This window comes from Apodemus sylvaticus, chromosome 10 (assembly GCF_947179515.1).
Source record: "Apodemus sylvaticus chromosome 10, mApoSyl1.1, whole genome shotgun sequence".
NCBI classification, from domain to species: domain Eukaryota; kingdom Metazoa; phylum Chordata; class Mammalia; order Rodentia; family Muridae; genus Apodemus; species Apodemus sylvaticus.
The window spans coordinates 55,386,160-55,402,922 of record NC_067481.1 but is presented as its reverse complement, the minus strand read 5'-3'; the positions used below and the strand labels follow the sequence as shown (position 1 = coordinate 55,402,922).

At 55.6% G+C, this 16,763-nt stretch overlaps 1 protein-coding gene across 6 annotated transcripts; it reads left to right on the top strand.

Annotated features, from left to right (window-relative positions):
- The first annotated feature begins 1,685 nt into the window (after window positions 1-1,685).
- On the top strand, window positions 1,686-16,423 carry Per1 (period circadian regulator 1). Of its 6 annotated transcripts, none has more exons than XM_052195009.1 (23): window positions 1,687-1,847; window positions 7,041-7,448; window positions 7,559-7,657; window positions 7,750-7,904; window positions 7,999-8,120; window positions 8,215-8,416; window positions 8,526-8,577; window positions 8,705-8,847; window positions 9,206-9,284; window positions 9,356-9,462; window positions 9,629-9,782; window positions 9,878-9,986; window positions 10,073-10,204; window positions 10,359-10,464; window positions 10,550-10,721; window positions 10,816-10,946; window positions 11,143-11,322; window positions 11,903-12,136; window positions 12,975-13,585; window positions 14,005-14,191; window positions 14,369-14,558; window positions 14,872-15,022; window positions 15,539-16,423. In XM_052195009.1, exons 2-23 carry the CDS (start codon window positions 7,174-7,176, stop codon window positions 15,818-15,820), a joined length of 3,873 nt encoding a protein of 1,290 aa, XP_052050969.1. In that variant the 5' UTR covers window positions 1,687-1,847; window positions 7,041-7,173; the 3' UTR covers window positions 15,821-16,423. The 6 variants fall into 6 exon arrangements, with proteins under 6 accessions (XP_052050970.1, XP_052050969.1, XP_052050965.1 ...); XM_052195005.1 differs by having other exon boundaries at window positions 11,903-12,145; XM_052195007.1 differs by having other exon boundaries at window positions 1,833-1,892; window positions 11,903-12,145.
- The last annotated feature ends 340 nt before the right edge of the window (window positions 16,424-16,763 follow it).

The following is a 16,763-nucleotide window of genomic DNA, read 5'->3' as shown; positions in this document are numbered from 1 at the left end:
TCCAAGCATAAAGGAGACAGAGGCAGGCTGATCTCTTGACTGTGAGGCTAGCCTGGTCTACATAATGAGACCCTGTCTTAAACAAATGAATTAAAGAAAAAGTGTTTTTGCTTTTTTGAGACAGAATCTCATTATGTAGCACTGGCTGTCCTGGAACTCATGGTGTAGATCAGGCCTCGATACACACTTGACTGCCTGTCAAGTGCTGGGATTAAAGGTGTGTATCATCATATCTAGCCAAGAAATAAGGACTATTAGAGGGTGGGGGTGGGGGGCGACATGTACACTTTCAAGCCCAGTACTTGGGAGGTAGTGGCATATGGATCTCTGTGAGTTCAAGGCTAGCCTGGTCTACAAAAAGTCCAGGACAGCCAGGGCTATATTACACAAAGGAATCCTGTCTTTAAAAACAAAACAAAACAAAAAACCAGTAAAGTACTTTTAAAAATAGGTTTTCAGTGTCAGGCACTAGGGAGGCAGAGGCAGGTGGATTGGCAATCTCCCGGTTTAAGGGCAGCTAGGTCTACAGAGTGAGTTCCAGGACAGCCAAAGCAACACAGAAACCTGTCTGAACACCCCACCCCGCCCTCCCAAAAAGTGTGTGTGCTATTTTTTGGTTGGTTTTTTTTGGATTTGGTTTTTTAAGACAGGGTTTCTCTGTATAGCTCTGGCTGTCCTGGAACTCACTCTGTAGACCAGGCTGGCCTCGAACTCAGAAATCTGCCTGCCTCTGCCTCCCAGAGTGCTGGGATTACAGGTGTGCACCACCATTGCCCGGCATGTGTGCTATTTTTATGCCTTTCCATTGGAGATTATTTAAGAGTTTCTAAAGTGCTGAGGTGTCTTATAGTCTATCCTAACTTCTACTTTTATGGAGAGTTTAAATAAGGCTTTTTGCACTTAATTCTTGGAATATCTTCTAGGTTTAATGTTTCCATAGGCCCTATGATACCAAGCTACCTTTATGGTATCAGAGACCTGGGTTCAGATTTTAGCTCTTTTATCAATATACATAATTTAATTCCGACAGATTATGTAACCTCTGGATCTTAGTCTCTTTGTGAGGTTATGGGTAGTGAGCTGGCCTTCTTGGGAGTCTGCAAGAAGCAGCTGGCCGGCCAGGCCCATTGAAAATAAATAGGTGACTGTAATTTCACGTCATTGTCATGCACTCTAATGATATCTTCAGTCTAGTGTTCAGATTTGTAAGCTTTGGGGATCACTAGAGACACAAAGCTCGGGCACCAGCAGCCTCTTGTAATGCCAGAGTCTTTACAAAGTATGCCCACTACGCCATAGCCTGTCAAATCTACGCCTGCGTACAAGTCGCTCAGCACGCCTGCGCAGACTCCGCAGTCTTGGGTAGGTGTCGTCAAGGAAAATCCCCAGCTTCTGGGTAAACAAGTGGCCGCGTGAGCCGGCCTGCACGTGTTCCCTACAGCTCTGGGACCTCTCAGCCTATAAGAAAGTTTTTAGGGCAGGGCTGGCATTTGCGTCACCGATTTAGGCAGGGCGGGGGCTGTCTCTACAGCCAATAAAAACGCTGTGAGTGGGAGGGGGTGTGGCTTCCGGTCAGATGTCCAATCAACGCGCTTGGGCGCCCCCTCCCTCACGTGGCTCTATCACTACCGGTTGTCATACTGTCCAATGGGGCAATGACTGCGGTCTGAAATGCCAATGGTTGCTTTGCAAGGGCTTGCCGGCCGCACGCGGAGCGGGGCATGGGTTGGCGCCTCTGAGCCAATAAGCTAGGGAGGCGTGACAGACCGGGCGGTGGGCGGGCCTGGAGGAGCCTGCGGAGGAGCCCCAGTAGAGAAGAAATTTGGATTCTACGTGCTCTCGAAACTGTGAGTAGCCCCTCACTCCGGGGCTGTCGAACTTTTTTCTGGGAGGTGCGCTCGGCCAAAAGGGGTGTCGGTGGCGTGGTGTGTGTGTGTGGGACCATGCAAAGGCGTGTTAGCTGCAGAACAAATGCCTAATGGTTGTAGAGAAAGGGACCGCAAACTCAGCTCTAGGGGACATGAATAAATTACCAGCACCAGCTCTCTCACCACTCTAGGGTCCCCGGACACTAATGCCGAACGCAGGGTGCTCAGAAGCCCTTAGCCATCCGAGGGAGCCGAAGGGCCTGCGAGTCGACCCCTGAAAGCTGGTTATGGTTTGGGTAGGCTCCCTAAACACTTGGAAGAGCTAGAGATCTCGAGGCTGGGAAAAGGCCCTGGTAGGGCGGGCGGGAACGTAGCATGGTGATCTGAGAAAGGCTGGTGTGTGGATTTGACCGAAAGGCAGTCTCACACAACTACAGGTTTCTTTTTCAAGAGAAAAGGGTTAATATCGTGGCCCCAGGGACATGCTTGGAAATCGGAATGGGCTAATAATTTTTTGGATTTTGAAAGGGAAGATAGGGTAGAGGGTTTCTGTACACCGTTTTGTCCACTCTTAAGCTGCTAGAGGCAAGGAGTTATCAAAAGACTGCTCTGGTGTTTCGACCATCGGGTATGGGGTGAGGGAGGAGAGGAAGGAAGTGAGATTCCTAGGAAAGCACCGAGCCTGGAGGCTTCTCAGATGATCTCAGGAGTTTTGAGCATAGAAAGGAACCCTGATGGTGTGCATAGAGCACAAACAGCGGCTTGAGATCAGGCTAAGAGGGGAGGAGAAGGAATCGGATACAGCCTGTGTTCTAAGCACCAAGCTTCGAAACAGGAATACTTCCCCCGCAGAGCTGGTTTGACGGTGCTGGCATGTAGTGTGGAGGACTGGTAACAAGCCTAAGGGTACCAAGCCTGTGGGACAAGCCATCATTAGGGCCTGAACCTTGGGCTCCATTATTAGGAAGCTGAGAACATGTTTATGAAGCAGACATTTAAGACAAGTTTAGTAACTACCTACTAAGTCTTAGTTTTTCCTCATGATTTTCCTCATGAAATCAGGGTGATACTTACCTTCAGTTGTTTGGGGGCTTACATAAGAACAATGTGTGTAAAGTTTTTAGCACAGTGCTTGGGTCATTTACAACCACAAACTATAAGGTAACAAAACAATAGCGATAGAGTTAGGGATTTATGTGCATGCTGTGGCTACGAGCAATCCTCATCTTCTGTTTTTCTGCAAGTTTTGATGACTCCTCTTTTCCCTCTTCCTGATTTTTTTTTTGTCTTCGGGCACCAGCCCAAATTCCATCATTCCTTCCCAGTATTCCTCTCCCAAGATCTGTGCCCCAGGCAGAGGCTACTTGCTGTGTCCCAGTTTGACTGCCTCATCTTAAATCCATTCTCCCTGCCCCCTCCCACCTATTCTGTGCTGTAATAATAACTAGAAATTCTGCCTCTGAAGAAGGGGGCCCTGGGAAGGAGCAAAGGTACGCTCTCTCTCAGAACCTGGGCCTCCAATTTACCCGCCCTAGCTCTTTGGTACCTGGCCAGCGATTGTGTACAGTTTGGTGAAGGGGACAAGCCAATGCCAGGAGCTTTAAGAACCAGCCGAGGGGAGGGCAAAAGCAGAATCGGGCATGGGGGCGGGGGAGGGGGACCCCTTCCTCCTAACCGTCTCTCCAGGAATCCTTGGCTTTTGTACAGGACCGCTGTCGTTGGGTTGGGGGAGGCGCCAAGGCTGAGTGCATGTCCTGGGCCTTCGGCCAAGAGAACACGATGTTCCCTAGTGCGCTGGCCGCCGCCCTCTGGGGCTGGCCGCCTCCCAAACCGCTGCCTCTCCAGCCTCCCTGTCCCACATTCCCCGGCTGCCTCGCCCCGCCTCCTGCCTCCGCTTTGACGTCACCTCTCTTTCCCGCCCCCTCTTCTCCATTGACGGCAGCAGAGCCTGGTTACTGTGGGGGACTGTGAGGCCCGACAACCCGGGCCTTGGGATCAGGTGGGGGCTGTCTGGAGTGCTGAAACCTTTTCTCTGTGTAAATGACAGATACAGCAGTGGGCGAGCAATGGCTGTTTGGGTCAGAGGAATCACACCTAAATCCTTGAGAGCTGTGGAAAGAGCAAGGGGTCTGAAAAAAATAAAAAGAGAGCAGAGGGTCACAACACAGTAGAGGGGCAGGAGAGCAGCTGCATTTTCAGGAAGAGGAAGCTGAGAATTCAGACTCCTGGGTCTTTTGTTTTCTGTGTTTTCCGGCGTCTGTTTTTCTGGGTTATTTTATAACACTTCTGTGTCCCAGCTTTTCTGTAGAACCCTGCCTCTCCCGCCTCCTCCTAGGGAAACACCATTGTTAAGGAAAGCTTTAGCCACGTGACAGTAAGGGGCGTGCACTTGGAGCTGATTATGTCAGCAGCTGCGTGGTGGCCTCTTCACTTGCCTACGTTTCCAGGGAAGCCTGAGAACTACTCGGCACAGGGCTAGAGAAGGGGGCTGTGTCACTGCAGCTCTCCAGGACCCGACTGGCGTGTTGTCCCCGCCCCCCAAATCAAGGCCCTATCCTTTTATTAATCAGTGCTCTACTTTTCTTTCTTTCTTTCTTTTTTTAAATGTAATTTGTTGCCTCCTCTCCTCCTGAGGCTCCCTTTCCCCTACCTATCCTTAATAGAAACAAAGCCATCCTGTTTACCGAGGATCGTCTGTGTGGCAAGTCCTGACGCTGACATTTATATACTCACCTTATATACGCTAAGGACGGTAAATGAGACAGGCGAGCGAGCTTGCTGCGGGGACCGGGAACCTTGGCTTTCTTTTCTAAGTGGCAGGGATGACAAGCCCTCGCTACCCCTCCTTTTTCTGCCGAGGGCCGTGACTGCCCTCTCTGCTGCCCCCTTTGTAGTCCTGGCTTCCTGGCCCCCACTTTTGGGGCAGCCCTAAACGTGGGCGGCTGCATCCTCTGCAGAGGTAGCACTAGTCACCAAGTAGGCTGCCTGGAGACCTTTTCTCTGATTGGCTGTCGAGGCACCTGCTTTTGTTTCCTTCCACTGTAGCCATTGGCTCTCGCTGCCCTTTCCGTTGTCCGTATCCTTCCATCACCCACTCACCCCCTAACGACACGTGGACCCTCAGTTGCCCTTCTCTCAGGATCTGAAGGGTCAGAGGAAAGGGGCGGATTCTTATGACAAGGCTGGGGTCGGGCCAGGGAATGTCAGTCTCCGTTTTTCTCTCTCCCACTTCCCTTGGGTAGCAGACATTCCATTCAACTGGCAGCAGGACAGGTGTCTTGTTCTGCAAAGCTGGTCGGTTTAGGAAGTAGGTTTCTCTTGAGCACCCGCTGAGGCCCAGGCATGCTCCCTGAAAAGGGGGGAGCTTCCCTCCCTCCCTTCCCTTTCATTGACTGTGTGAGACATCCTGAGCGCATTGGCTGACTGAGCGGTGTCTGAGGCCCTTCAGCCCAGCATCAGCACCCAAGTCCACGTGCAAGGATGTGTGTGACACAGCCCTGACCTCAGCGGGGGCCACTAGCCAATCAGATGCCAGGGAGGGATCCTTAGCCAGCCGGGGGCGGGGCCTGCGTCTTCGGGCAGAAGGCCAATGAGGGGCAGGGCCTGGCATTATGCAACCCGCCTCCCAGCCTCGCGGAGCTTCTCGGTCGCGGGCGAAACGGCAGGCGGCTGGAGGGCGCTCGAACGGCCAGGTAGGGAACCCTGCTGCAATCCTAGGGCTAGGCTTTGTCCCGGAGCTTGGCCGCCACTACTTCCAACGTAATGATGGCTCTCAGAGCAAAACAGCAATCCGCCTTTCCTGCCCCTGTCCACCAGTTCCCCGCCCCAGGGGCCCTAGGCGATCAACCTCAACCCTTCACGGGTTGTCTGCGTTTGTTATTCGTTCACCTAACCTGCTCTGCTCTTCCAGGGCAGCCATCCTGAACCTAAGAGACCTTTAGCAACACGACCCCCTTTATCCATTACTCGGGAGTCCATGGGTTTGCTCTGGCCCAAAGACCCCCTCTTGAGGCTTTTGCGCTCCCTGTTTTCCTCCCTCCAATTCCTGGCCTCCTGCCGGTCGTGATGTCAGCCGCTTCAGGCTGGGACATCCTGTTCCCAGAGCTAGTTCTTGCTGTTGGCCACAGTCTGCCTTCCCTTTTCTCCTGGCGCTCAGAAAATACTTGGGGATGGGGGTGTGGTTAGGGAGTAGAGGAAAGACTATATGCTGGTTGTGTGTGTCCCCGATCCAAGACATTGGTGTGGTAGGGTTAACTAGAAGAGGAAGGGACGAAGGAAGATGCCTGGGTTCTTGCCTGTGGCAAGTGGTAACCCCAGTCCTGGTGTTTGGGAGTGGGCAGGGGCCTGAGAAAGGAGAGCAGTGTCTAGGTCAGAATAGTGTTCTAGGCAAGAGCGAGGATGGGGGCGTTTCCACGAAGAACAGAGGCGGGGTATTTCTCTGCGGGAAGCTTGGACTTGCTCCTGGTGTCCCTCTAGTTTGTCATTTTTCACATGGCTCCTAGGCTGTCTGGGCCCTGTGAATTTGTTACGGTTCTCCCCTGCGCTGCCCCGAACCTTGTTAGCCAGTATGGGGGTGTGTTGGCCAGTATGGGACTGGGTCGGTTTCCCACTTCCACGACGATAGGGGTTGGGGGGAGGGGTCGCTCCTGCCCTCCTGTGGTCCCTCCAGCAACCGCTGAGCTCAGCGGCTGACGTCGGTTTCCCTGGCGACCGCGGCTGTGGCGGAAGCGCGTGGTGGGGCCGCGCACATCGGCGCGCATGTGCAGTGGGGGTGGCACCGCCCCCGGATAAAATTAGCCCGGAAGCCTAAATATAGGAGGCGATCAGCTCACCCCCTGCTCAGAGGCCTCAGAGTCCCAGACCAAGTGGGGACCTGATGAGATTTGGTCGTAGGAAACCTGCAGGCGTTGACCCACAGCTACTGTTCTAGTCGATTGTTAGGCTTACCCACTCCACACTGGCAAGGGTGTAAGAGCTGGCCTAAGAGAGCTGCCTTCCTACCTGTGGTATCCTTAGGGGGAATAGGAAACAGAACGTATTTCTATTGCAAGCCCCAGGCTTGAGTCACAACAGTGAGGGGCAGGCAGAGGATGGACTGGGTGTAGCTGGCAGATGCTGTGGGGTTCATAGCTCAGCTTTTGCTAAACATTCCTTCTTGATTTCTTTTTCTAGGTGCCGTGATTAAATTAGTCAGCCCTCAGAAACAGGCGTCCCACCTCCCTTATCCAGGCCTCAGAAGGCCTGTTGTGCACCTATAGTGGCCTCTTCACCGTCCCTGTGTTGTCCTCCACTGCATGGCCCAGATATGAGTGGTCCCCTAGAAGGGGCTGATGGGGGAGGAGACCCCAGGCCCGGAGAACCTTTTTGTGCTGGAGGAGTCCCATCCCCTGGGGCCCCGCAGCACCGGCCTTGTCCAGGCCCCAGCCTGGCTGACGACACTGACGCAAACAGCAATGGCTCAAGTGGCAATGAGTCCAATGGACACGAGTCCAGGGGTGCGTCTCAGCGGAGCTCTCACAGCTCCTCTTCTGGCAATGGCAAGGACTCAGCTCTGCTGGAGACCACCGAGAGCAGCAAGAGGTGTGTGGGGGTGTGGGGGTGTGAGTGTGTGTGTGCACGTGCATGTGTATAATAATGGCACGATGTGATGTCCACGTGGCCCTCACCTTAGCCTGTTACTTCTTTTCTAGTACAAATTCACAGAGCCCATCCCCACCCAGCAGCTCTGTTGCCTATAGCCTCCTGAGTGCGAGCTCAGAGCAGGACAACCCATCTACCAGTGGCTGCAGGTGCGTGGGGTGAGGGCTGAGGGAGATGCCTGGGGCTTGGGGCCGGACTTTGGAGCTGATGCCTTTCCCCTCCGCTCCTGTGGGTCTTGCAGCAGTGAACAGTCAGCACGAGCCAGGACCCAGAAAGAACTCATGACCGCACTTCGGGAGCTCAAACTCAGACTGCCGCCAGAGCGTCGGGGCAAAGGCCGCTCTGGGACCCTGGCCACACTCCAGTATGCTCTGGCCTGTGTCAAGCAGGTGCAGGGTAAGTGGCGCGTCCTGGCAGGGTCTGGCCAGGGCGTGGACTACTATGGAGCCTTTCTCTTTACTGATGTGGCTTGGTTTCCCTTCCCCTGCAGCCAACCAGGATTATTACCAGCAGTGGAGCCTGGAGGAGGGCGAGCCGTGTGCCATGGATATGTCTACTTACACCCTGGAGGAGCTGGAGCACATCACATCCGAGTACACGCTTCGGAACCAGGTCAGCCACAGCGCGGGGCTTCGGTTCTGACACCCCTCATTCCCATGCCTATCACTCCTAAGTCTTTCTTCTCTCCATCTTGGTCTCATTCTAGGATACTTTCTCTGTGGCTGTGTCCTTCCTGACAGGCCGGATTGTCTATATTTCGGAGCAGGCAGGTGTCCTGCTGCGTTGCAAACGGGATGTGTTTCGGGGTGCCCGCTTCTCAGAGCTCCTAGCTCCCCAGGATGTGGGTGTCTTCTATGGCTCTACTGCACCATCTCGACTGCCCACCTGGGGCGCTGGCACCTCTGCAGGTATGGTACCCGTATTCTGTGGAGAGGACTGAAAGCTTTCGTGTGGTGGGCTCTCCTCGGCCCAGGACAGAGGTGGTGCTCTGTTCACTTCCATTCCCTTCGATTCTAGGTTCAGGCCTCAAGGACTTCACCCAGGAAAAGTCCGTCTTCTGCCGGATCAGGTAAGGAGCGGGAGTAGGAGCAGGCCACTCTCTCCTACTGGTCCCTGTTATCTCTGTAATATGGTCTGCGACGGGGGTGGGGCAGCTTTCCCCTGGAAACCTCTAATATTCATCTCTCCCTTGCCAGAGGAGGTCCCGACCGGGATCCGGGGCCTCGGTACCAGCCATTCCGCCTAACCCCATACGTGACCAAGATTCGGGTCTCAGATGGGGCCCCTGCACAGCCGTGCTGCCTACTCATTGCAGAGCGCATCCACTCTGGTTATGAAGGTGGATAGGCTAGGGCCGGGTCTGGGGGATGACGGGAGGAAGGGTTTCCTCTAGGATGGGGCGAAGGTCAAGGTGAGAGTTTGGGAGGCACTAGCTGAGTCCTTAGGGCTAGAAAATTACAAGGCAGTGGGGTCAGAGCCTGCTTGGAGGTCGGGCTGGATGAGGTCCCTGAGCCGGGGCGAGTGAGAAAGCGATTGCCAGTGTCAGCTCTGGTGTGAGTCACCAGGTGACTCAGACCCGTGGGCCACAGAGCCAGGTCTGAGCTGGGAGGAAGAAGGCCTGGCAGCCAGACTCTAGGCAGAGAGGAGGGCCGGGGAGCTGGGCCTCATGGATGAAACCTGCATGTTCTCGGCTGCAGCTCCCCGGATCCCTCCTGACAAGAGGATATTCACCACACGACACACACCAAGCTGCCTCTTCCAGGATGTAGATGAAAGGTGAGATAACGACTTGGCTGAGGGTAGGTAGCCAGGGCCAAGGCCCAGGTCTGACACTTCCCCCATTGCAGGGCTGCCCCACTGCTGGGTTACCTTCCCCAGGATCTTCTGGGGGCTCCGGTACTCCTCTTTCTACATCCTGAGGACCGACCCCTCATGCTGGCCATTCATAAGAAGGGTGAGTTCTCCTTGTCCCGCTCTCCCTCCCTGCCTGGGCCCAGGGCTTCCTTCTTAACTGTTGTTGTGACGCTGTCTCTGGACGCCTTGGTCTCTTAGATATCTGTTTCTTTGCTTTACTCAGCTCTCCCATCCACTGACACCCACTTTCTTTCCTGCGCCCACAGTTCTGCAGCTGGCAGGCCAGCCCTTTGACCACTCCCCTATTCGCTTTTGTGCTCGGAATGGGGAGTATGTCACCATGGACACCAGCTGGGCCGGCTTTGTGCATCCCTGGAGCCGCAAGGTGGCTTTCGTGCTGGGCCGCCATAAAGTGCGCACGTAAGGAAGCGGGCCTCCAGCTGGCGTCGGGGACGGGACAGTGCGAACGGGACAGGCTTAGGGAAAGGACTGAGTTGGCCTTTACAACCCCACAGGGCACCCTTGAATGAGGACGTCTTCACTCCCCCGGCCCCAAGCCCAGCTCCTGCCCTGGACTCTGATATCCAGGAGCTCTCAGAGCAGATCCACCGACTGCTGCTGCAGGTGAGGCTGAGGAGGGCTGTAGGACGCAGTGGCCCGTCAGGAAGAGGAGATGGGAACTAACCCACCCACCCTTCTCCTTGCTGTAGCCCGTGCATAGCTCCAGCCCCACGGGGCTCTGTGGAGTTGGCCCTCTGATGTCCCCAGGTCCTCTACACAGCCCTGGCTCCTCCAGTGATAGCAGTGGGGGTGATGCTGAGGGGCCTGGGCCTCCTGCTCCAGTGAGTAACCGTCTTCCACAGCACCTTTCCTGTTGTCCATCCTGTTGCCAGTTATCACTGGCTACCCTACCCAGGCTCCCTGGTCTCCTTAACTGATACTTGGGCTCCGGGCTCTGGCCACGCCAATGCTGCCCAGTGCTCTGCTGTCCCACAGGTGACGTTCCAGCAGATTTGTAAGGACGTGCATCTGGTAAAGCACCAGGGACAACAGCTCTTCATCGAGTCCAGGGCCAAGCCTCCGCCCCGGCCCCGCCTCCTTGGTGAGTGGGTACTTCCATAGGCCAGGGGTGAGGAGGCTCCCCTGGCCTCCATCCCCAACCCATTTACTCTTTTCTTTTTCCCCAGCTACAGGTACATTCAAAGCCAAAGTCCTTCCCTGCCAGTCCCCAAACCCTGAACTGGAGGTGGCCCCTGCTCCTGACCAAGCCTCATTAGCATTGGCCCCTGAGGAGCCAGAGAGGAAAGATGCCTCTGGCTGTTCCTACCAGCAGATCAACTGCCTGGACAGCATCCTCAGGTAAGGCCTGCCGGCCGGTCAGGCACCTTCTCCCCAGGCCCTTCTCTGTCTGCCCCAGGCCCTGCCCTTAAACCCTGGCTCCCTCCATCCCCAGGTATTTAGAGAGCTGCACCATTCCCAGTACAACCAAGCGCAAGTGCGCCTCCTCTTCCTCCTGCACCGCCTCCTCAGCTTCTGATGATGACAAGCAGAGGGCGGGTCCAGTTCCTGTGGGGGCTAAGAAAGGTAAAGCCCAGTGCATGCCTGGTCCCAGCCTTTACACTCTGCCTTAGGGCTCCGCCTGCTCTGCCCTGCCCTCCTGTCCTGCCTCCTGATCTCCAGCCTCCTCCCTCTAGCCAACCCTTCCCCACTCCTCCCTGGGATTCCCTCTCCTGGCCTTCCAAGGGATAGGGGTGGTAACCAGCGCCATCTCTCCGCACAGATCCATCGTCTACAGTGCTGTCTGGGGAGGGGGCAACTCCTCGGAAGGAGCCAGTGGTGGGAGGCACCCTGAGCCCGCTCGCCCTGGCCAATAAGGCAGAGAGCGTGGTGTCCGTCACCAGTCAGTGTAGCTTCAGCTCCACCATCGTCCATGTGGGAGACAAGAAGCCCCCGGAGTCGGGTATGGGCGTGGAGTGAGGGGGGCAGGGACTGGGCCCCGCTTCATCCCTCAGCCAGAGCTCTTTCCTGCCTACCTTTCTCCCCTTCCCCCAATGGAGAGAAGGAGGCTACCTCCTAGCTTGGGGTATCTGCTGCTCCTGTCCACCCCACTAACCTCTGCTGCTTCCCCTCCCCCACTCTCCTTCCTGTATTCTTACTGTTGAAACCTAAGAGTTGGGTTAAGGGGAGGAGGCCCAGCCCTAAGATGCTGACCACAGATGGTCTGAAGCAGGGAAGACTAAAGACTCTTCAGGGTCTTTGGGTAGATCTTAAAAATATGTGAAAAGCAAGATGTAGGAAGGCTTCCCTGTAAACAAGAGGTTTTACCCCAGGGATTTTGGGCAGGGTCTTGGCCATGGGAGGAGACTGAGTATCCTCTTTCCTCCTGGGATAATTTTGCATGGAAAGAAGAGTCCATGATTTCCTCTTGGCAAGGAAGCGGCCTTGAGTACCTGGGGTCCCAGGGCCTTGGTGGTTGGGCTGTAGGAAAGGGAGGCTGTGCGTAGCTATGGTGACCTTTCCTTCATCTCACCCCTTCTCAGACATCATCATGATGGAAGACGTGCCTGGCCTGGCCCCTGGCCCAGCCCCCAGTCCGGCCCCCAGCCCCACAGTAGCCCCCGACCCAGCCCCAGATGCTTATCGCCCGGTGGGTCTGACCAAGGCCGTGCTGTCCCTGCACACACAGAAGGAAGAGCAAGCCTTCCTCAGCCGCTTCAGAGATCTTGGCAGGCTTCGTGGACTGGACTCCTCTTCTGTGGCCCCCTCCGCCCCTGGTGAGCGAGGTAGCCACCTGGGGCTTCCTTGAGCTGCCTTCTGTGCATCCAGCTGCTGGGGGTGGTAAAGTGATGAGGGAAGATGTCGCCACTCTGGGACCCAGGTGATGGTGCCTTCACCATCAGGAACACATTTAGTTAGATTTCTACATAGCATCTCTCTATTAGGCCCGGGCTCCAGGCTGCAGGCTGAGGGAAGCCTGGGGGTGGGGGTGGGGGCTGGCACTGAGAAGCAAGCAGAAGTGCCTGGTTCCAGGTAAGCTATCCAGTCCTAGCCTGGGAGCAAGGAAAAATTGTGCCCATATAGGACTTAGCATCACCGACTCTGGGCCAATCTCTGCTGGGGCTGGACTTCAAGGGCAGATGGAAAACAGTCCCTCTAGGTACCTGCAGGAGACCTTTGCAGATAGCTATGGGAATGAGGCCCGGGCTGTGCTGCCCACTGCATCGGTCCGTTGTGAGTTAGACAGAGCACAGTTTGAACTGGCAGGACAAGTATCCAGGCCGCCATGGCCTGAGGGGTTTTGGCAGATGCAGATGGCCCGAAGTCACCTGCCTGTGGACCCGTGGACCCCTCTGCCTCCGCTCCTCTGCCCGTGTGCCTCTGTTGGCACCCCCACCGTGACCATCTTGTGTAACCTTGCCCGCCTCTGGCTCCTTTCACAATAAACCCCCTTGTCCCCTGGCTCCCGTGATTCTTCCCCCAACCTTTCCCCACTCCCGCCTCTGTCTGTCACATGCGGGTTGAGCGGCTTTCTCGGCCTGCCCTTTCCTTTACCTATCTTCTCAGGGCAGTAGAGGTGGCAGGCTCCTTGTTAACCCTGGTCTTTCCCCACAGGCTGCCACCATGGCCCCATTCCCCCTGGTCGCCGACACCACTGCCGATCTAAAGCAAAGCGTTCTCGCCACCACCAGAACCCCCGGCCCGAAACTCCCTGCTTTGTCTCCCATCCTTCACCCGTGCCCTCTTCTGGACCCTGGCCACCCCCACCAGCCACTACCCCATTCCCAGCAGTGGTCCAGCCCTACCCACTCCCAGTGTTCTCCCCTCGAGGGGGACCCCAGCCGCTTCCCCCTGCCCCCACATCTGTGTCCCCTGCTACCTTTCCTTCTCCCTTAGTGACCCCTATGGTGGCCTTGGTGCTCCCTAACTATTTATTCCCTACCGCACCTAGTTACCCGTACGGGGTGTCCCAGGCCCCCATTGAGGGTCTACCTACCCCTGCTTCCCCCTCACAGTCTCCGTCCCTGCCCCCACCACCTCCCAGCCCCCCACACCGGGCAGACTCCCCACTGTTCAACTCAAGATGCAGCTCCCCACTCCAGCTCAATCTACTGCAGCTTGAGGAGTCCCCCCGCACTGAGGGGGGCACCGCTGCAGGAGGCCCCGGAAGCAGTGCTGGGCCCCTGCCTCCCAATGAGGAGCCTGCTGAGCCAGAGGCCAGGCTGGTGAGCAACGCCCCTCTCCACCCCGCTTTGGGTGCCCCCAGCCTTTGCCTCTCTTGCCTGGTTGCTTATGCCTGGGCTGGTTCTCCGTTTCCTGGAGTTGGACCGGGTGGGAGATCCAAGTGTACTTTCAGCATGAAGCAGAAATCAGCTGCCTCCTCTGTGGAGGGACAGTTCTGTCTGACTGAGGGGTGGTGAGGACATCACACTCTACATCTGTGTACATTCAGAGTGTATCTGCCACTTGGGAAGGGTCCAGCATTATGTTCCTGACTTCTGTCACCTCTCCCCTCTCAGCTTGGCCCTGTGTCACGGAGCAAGGATCTGTTGGGCTGGGTGGCTTTGGTTCTCAACAGTTGGAAGTCAGCCATGGCGGGGATCCTTACTGCCTTCCTGTCCGCCTCCCATGCCCCCTCCTCTAGGTGGAGGCCACAGAGTCGTCCAATCAGGATGCACTCTCAGGCTCCAGCGACCTGTTGGAGCTGCTGCTACAAGAAGACTCTCGCTCCGGCACAGGCTCCGCGGCCTCAGGCTCCCTGGGCTCTGGCATGGGCTCTGGCTCTGGGTCAGGATCCAATGAAGGGGGAAGCACCTCAGCCAGTATTGCTCGTGAGTGATCTGTCTGGTATTTCCCGGACATGGGAGGTGGGAATCCGCATCCCAGTTTGGCCCACCTTGTTAAGGCCCATGGGTTGGCACATGGTCTGAGAGGGTGGCCTGGTGAAGCCTCTCGGGGTGAATGTGTTAGCCAGCCTGACTCCATCGGCCTTCTGCACCCGTCCACAGGCAGCAGTCAGAGCAGCCATACAAGCAAGTACTTCGGCAGCATCGACTCTTCGGAGGCGGAGGCTGGGGCCGCTCAGGCCAGGACGGAACCTGGGGACCAGGTCATTAAGTATGTGCTCCAGGATCCCATCTGGCTGCTCATGGCCAATGCTGACCAGCATGTCATGATGACATACCAGGTGCCGTCCAGGTGAGTTGTAGAGGCCTCTTCATCTTCTTCCTCACAGAGGAGTAGAGACTAGCGTACCTGCCCTGCCCAGATAACTTGAAGTTCCGCCCTCTGGGGCTGAATCCTATCTGGAGGTTATCTCATCCCGAAGTGGCGTAAGGCCTCATTCCTTGTCCCTGTCAGTCCTCCACAAGTTGAGGGTAGGTTTCCTGGTATGGAAAGTGTATTTAAAGAAGGCACAGAAGACAGCAGGCTCGGAACTGTGTGTGGATGGAGCTGAGTGCCAGCCCACGGCTCTCGGCTCCGGATCCTAGCCTCTTCCTTCCGTCTACAGGGATGCAGCTGCTGTGTTGAAGCAAGACCGGGAGAGGCTCCGGGCCATGCAGAAGCAGCAGCCGCGGTTCTCGGAGGACCAGCGGCGGGAACTGGGTGCTGTGCACTCCTGGGTCCGGAAGGGCCAGCTGCCTCGGGCCCTTGATGTGACGGTGAGAGAAGTCTGGGAAGCCCGGAAGTGGCATGGCTGGAAGACACTGAGCTCAAGGTCAAGGGATAGAGGACTAACGTCTGACACCAGTGTCTTTGGATCATTAATTCTGAAGAAAGCTAATTCTATAAGCCTGCTGCTGGGTTATATAATACTAAACCACATCACCTCACGAGTTTTTACAGAACCTTCATACCACCCCATAGTAGGATCTCAGCAGAGCACTTTAAACAAAAAAATATTTATGTGTATGAATGTTTAGTCTGCATATATGTATATGCACCACATGTGTGCCTGGTGTCTATTGAGGTCTGAAGAAGGCCATCTGGAACTGGAGTCAAGGACAGTTGAGCCACCATGTGGATGGTGGGTATTGGTATCTGGAGCTAGGCTCTCCAGTCCCCTCAGTAGAGGATTTCTTCTCCTATCTTGTTAGTAGTAGGTTAAGGTTGGGACGCTGGGCTAGCAGATTCCCTGTGAGGATGCTGTGTAACTCAGCTTCCCCTTTCCCTCCAAGGCCTGTGTGGACTGTGGTAGCAGCGGTCAAGATCCCGGCCACTCCGACGACCCACTCTTCTCAGAACTGCATGGATTGGAGCTGGAGCCCATGGAAGAGGGTGGGGGTGAGGGGGATGGGGATGGCGTTGGTGGGGGTGGTGGGGGTGATGGTGGCAAGGAGGCCCAGACCCAAATTGGGGCTAAGGGTTCAAGCTCTCAGGACTCTGCCATGGAGGAAGAAGAACAAGGTGGGAGCTCATCCAGTCCAGCTTTACCTACAGAAGAAAACGGCACCAGCTAGACTCCATTTTGGGACCACTTACAGCAGCCTAATGAGAGGCTTCTTTTCTACCATGTTGGAGTTCTTAGAGTTCAAGATACAGCTGGACCAGCCAATAGGAAACTGCCCCGGCTTGTCCCAACACGGGGCAGGACCCCCATTGCCAGCTCAAGACTCAGGAGCTGTCTCTAGCCTCTTAGCACAGAGGAAGTTTTCAGCCGGATTTGGAGGATTGTCTGCCCCCATCCTGCTGAGGAGACAGCTGGGTCTTTGTCTGGTTAAGGTTGCTGACAGGCTGCTGAAGTGGTCTCTCCAAATCCCAGCTGAGCCTGAGTCCCAGTCGCAGGCTTGGGGCTGCACTTATTTATTGGGGAGACAGCTCACTCTCCCACCTCACCCCAAGATGGGAGGAGGGGAGCCTGAGATCTGTGTGGGATCCAGGTCCGTGAACCCCTAGCTGCTCCAGGGTGGGGGAGGTTGGTGGACCATGGAGTCCCTGGTGCTGCCCCTCAGGTGGGACCCAGGTGTTCTCAGCTCTACCCTCTACCAATGACATTTGTGTTTTTGATATTGTGTCTGTTATTTTTTTTATATATAATACAAAATGAAAAACCAAAAACCCAAGACTTTGTGACATGAAGTTGGGAGTTTGGGGGAGGGGAGAGGAGGGGTAGCCCTGTCCCCACGAGGGCTTCAGTGTAAGTGGGTAAATGAACTCTTTCCTTCACAACTATGGTCTCTACCATTACCTTATCTTGACAAGCAAAGGGGCAACGTGGCTGAGGTCTTGGCAAACCACGGTTCTAGGTACGGTGGCAGAAACAAGTGGGCCGGGGACTCCGTGGACTGACTTCTAAAGCTTCATGTTAACACACCAGTTTAGTTGGGACACCAGTCCTTGAACTTACAATTTAGAAGAGGGGAGCTTGGGTGGGGTGAGTAATAGGAAATCCAGGTCAGACTT

Coding starts and splice junctions, on each gene's coding strand:
- Per1 (XM_052195005.1), top strand. CDS start 7,174: ATGAGTGGTCCCCTAGAAGGGGCTGATGGGGGAGGAGACCCCAGGCCC. Junction 9,285..9,355: donor TTCCAGGATGTAGATGAAAG/GTGAGATAACGA, acceptor CCCCCATTGCAG/GGCTGCCCCACTGCTGGGTT. Junction 9,783..9,877: donor GGCCGCCATAAAGTGCGCAC/GTAAGGAAGCGG, acceptor ACAACCCCACAG/GGCACCCTTGAATGAGGACG.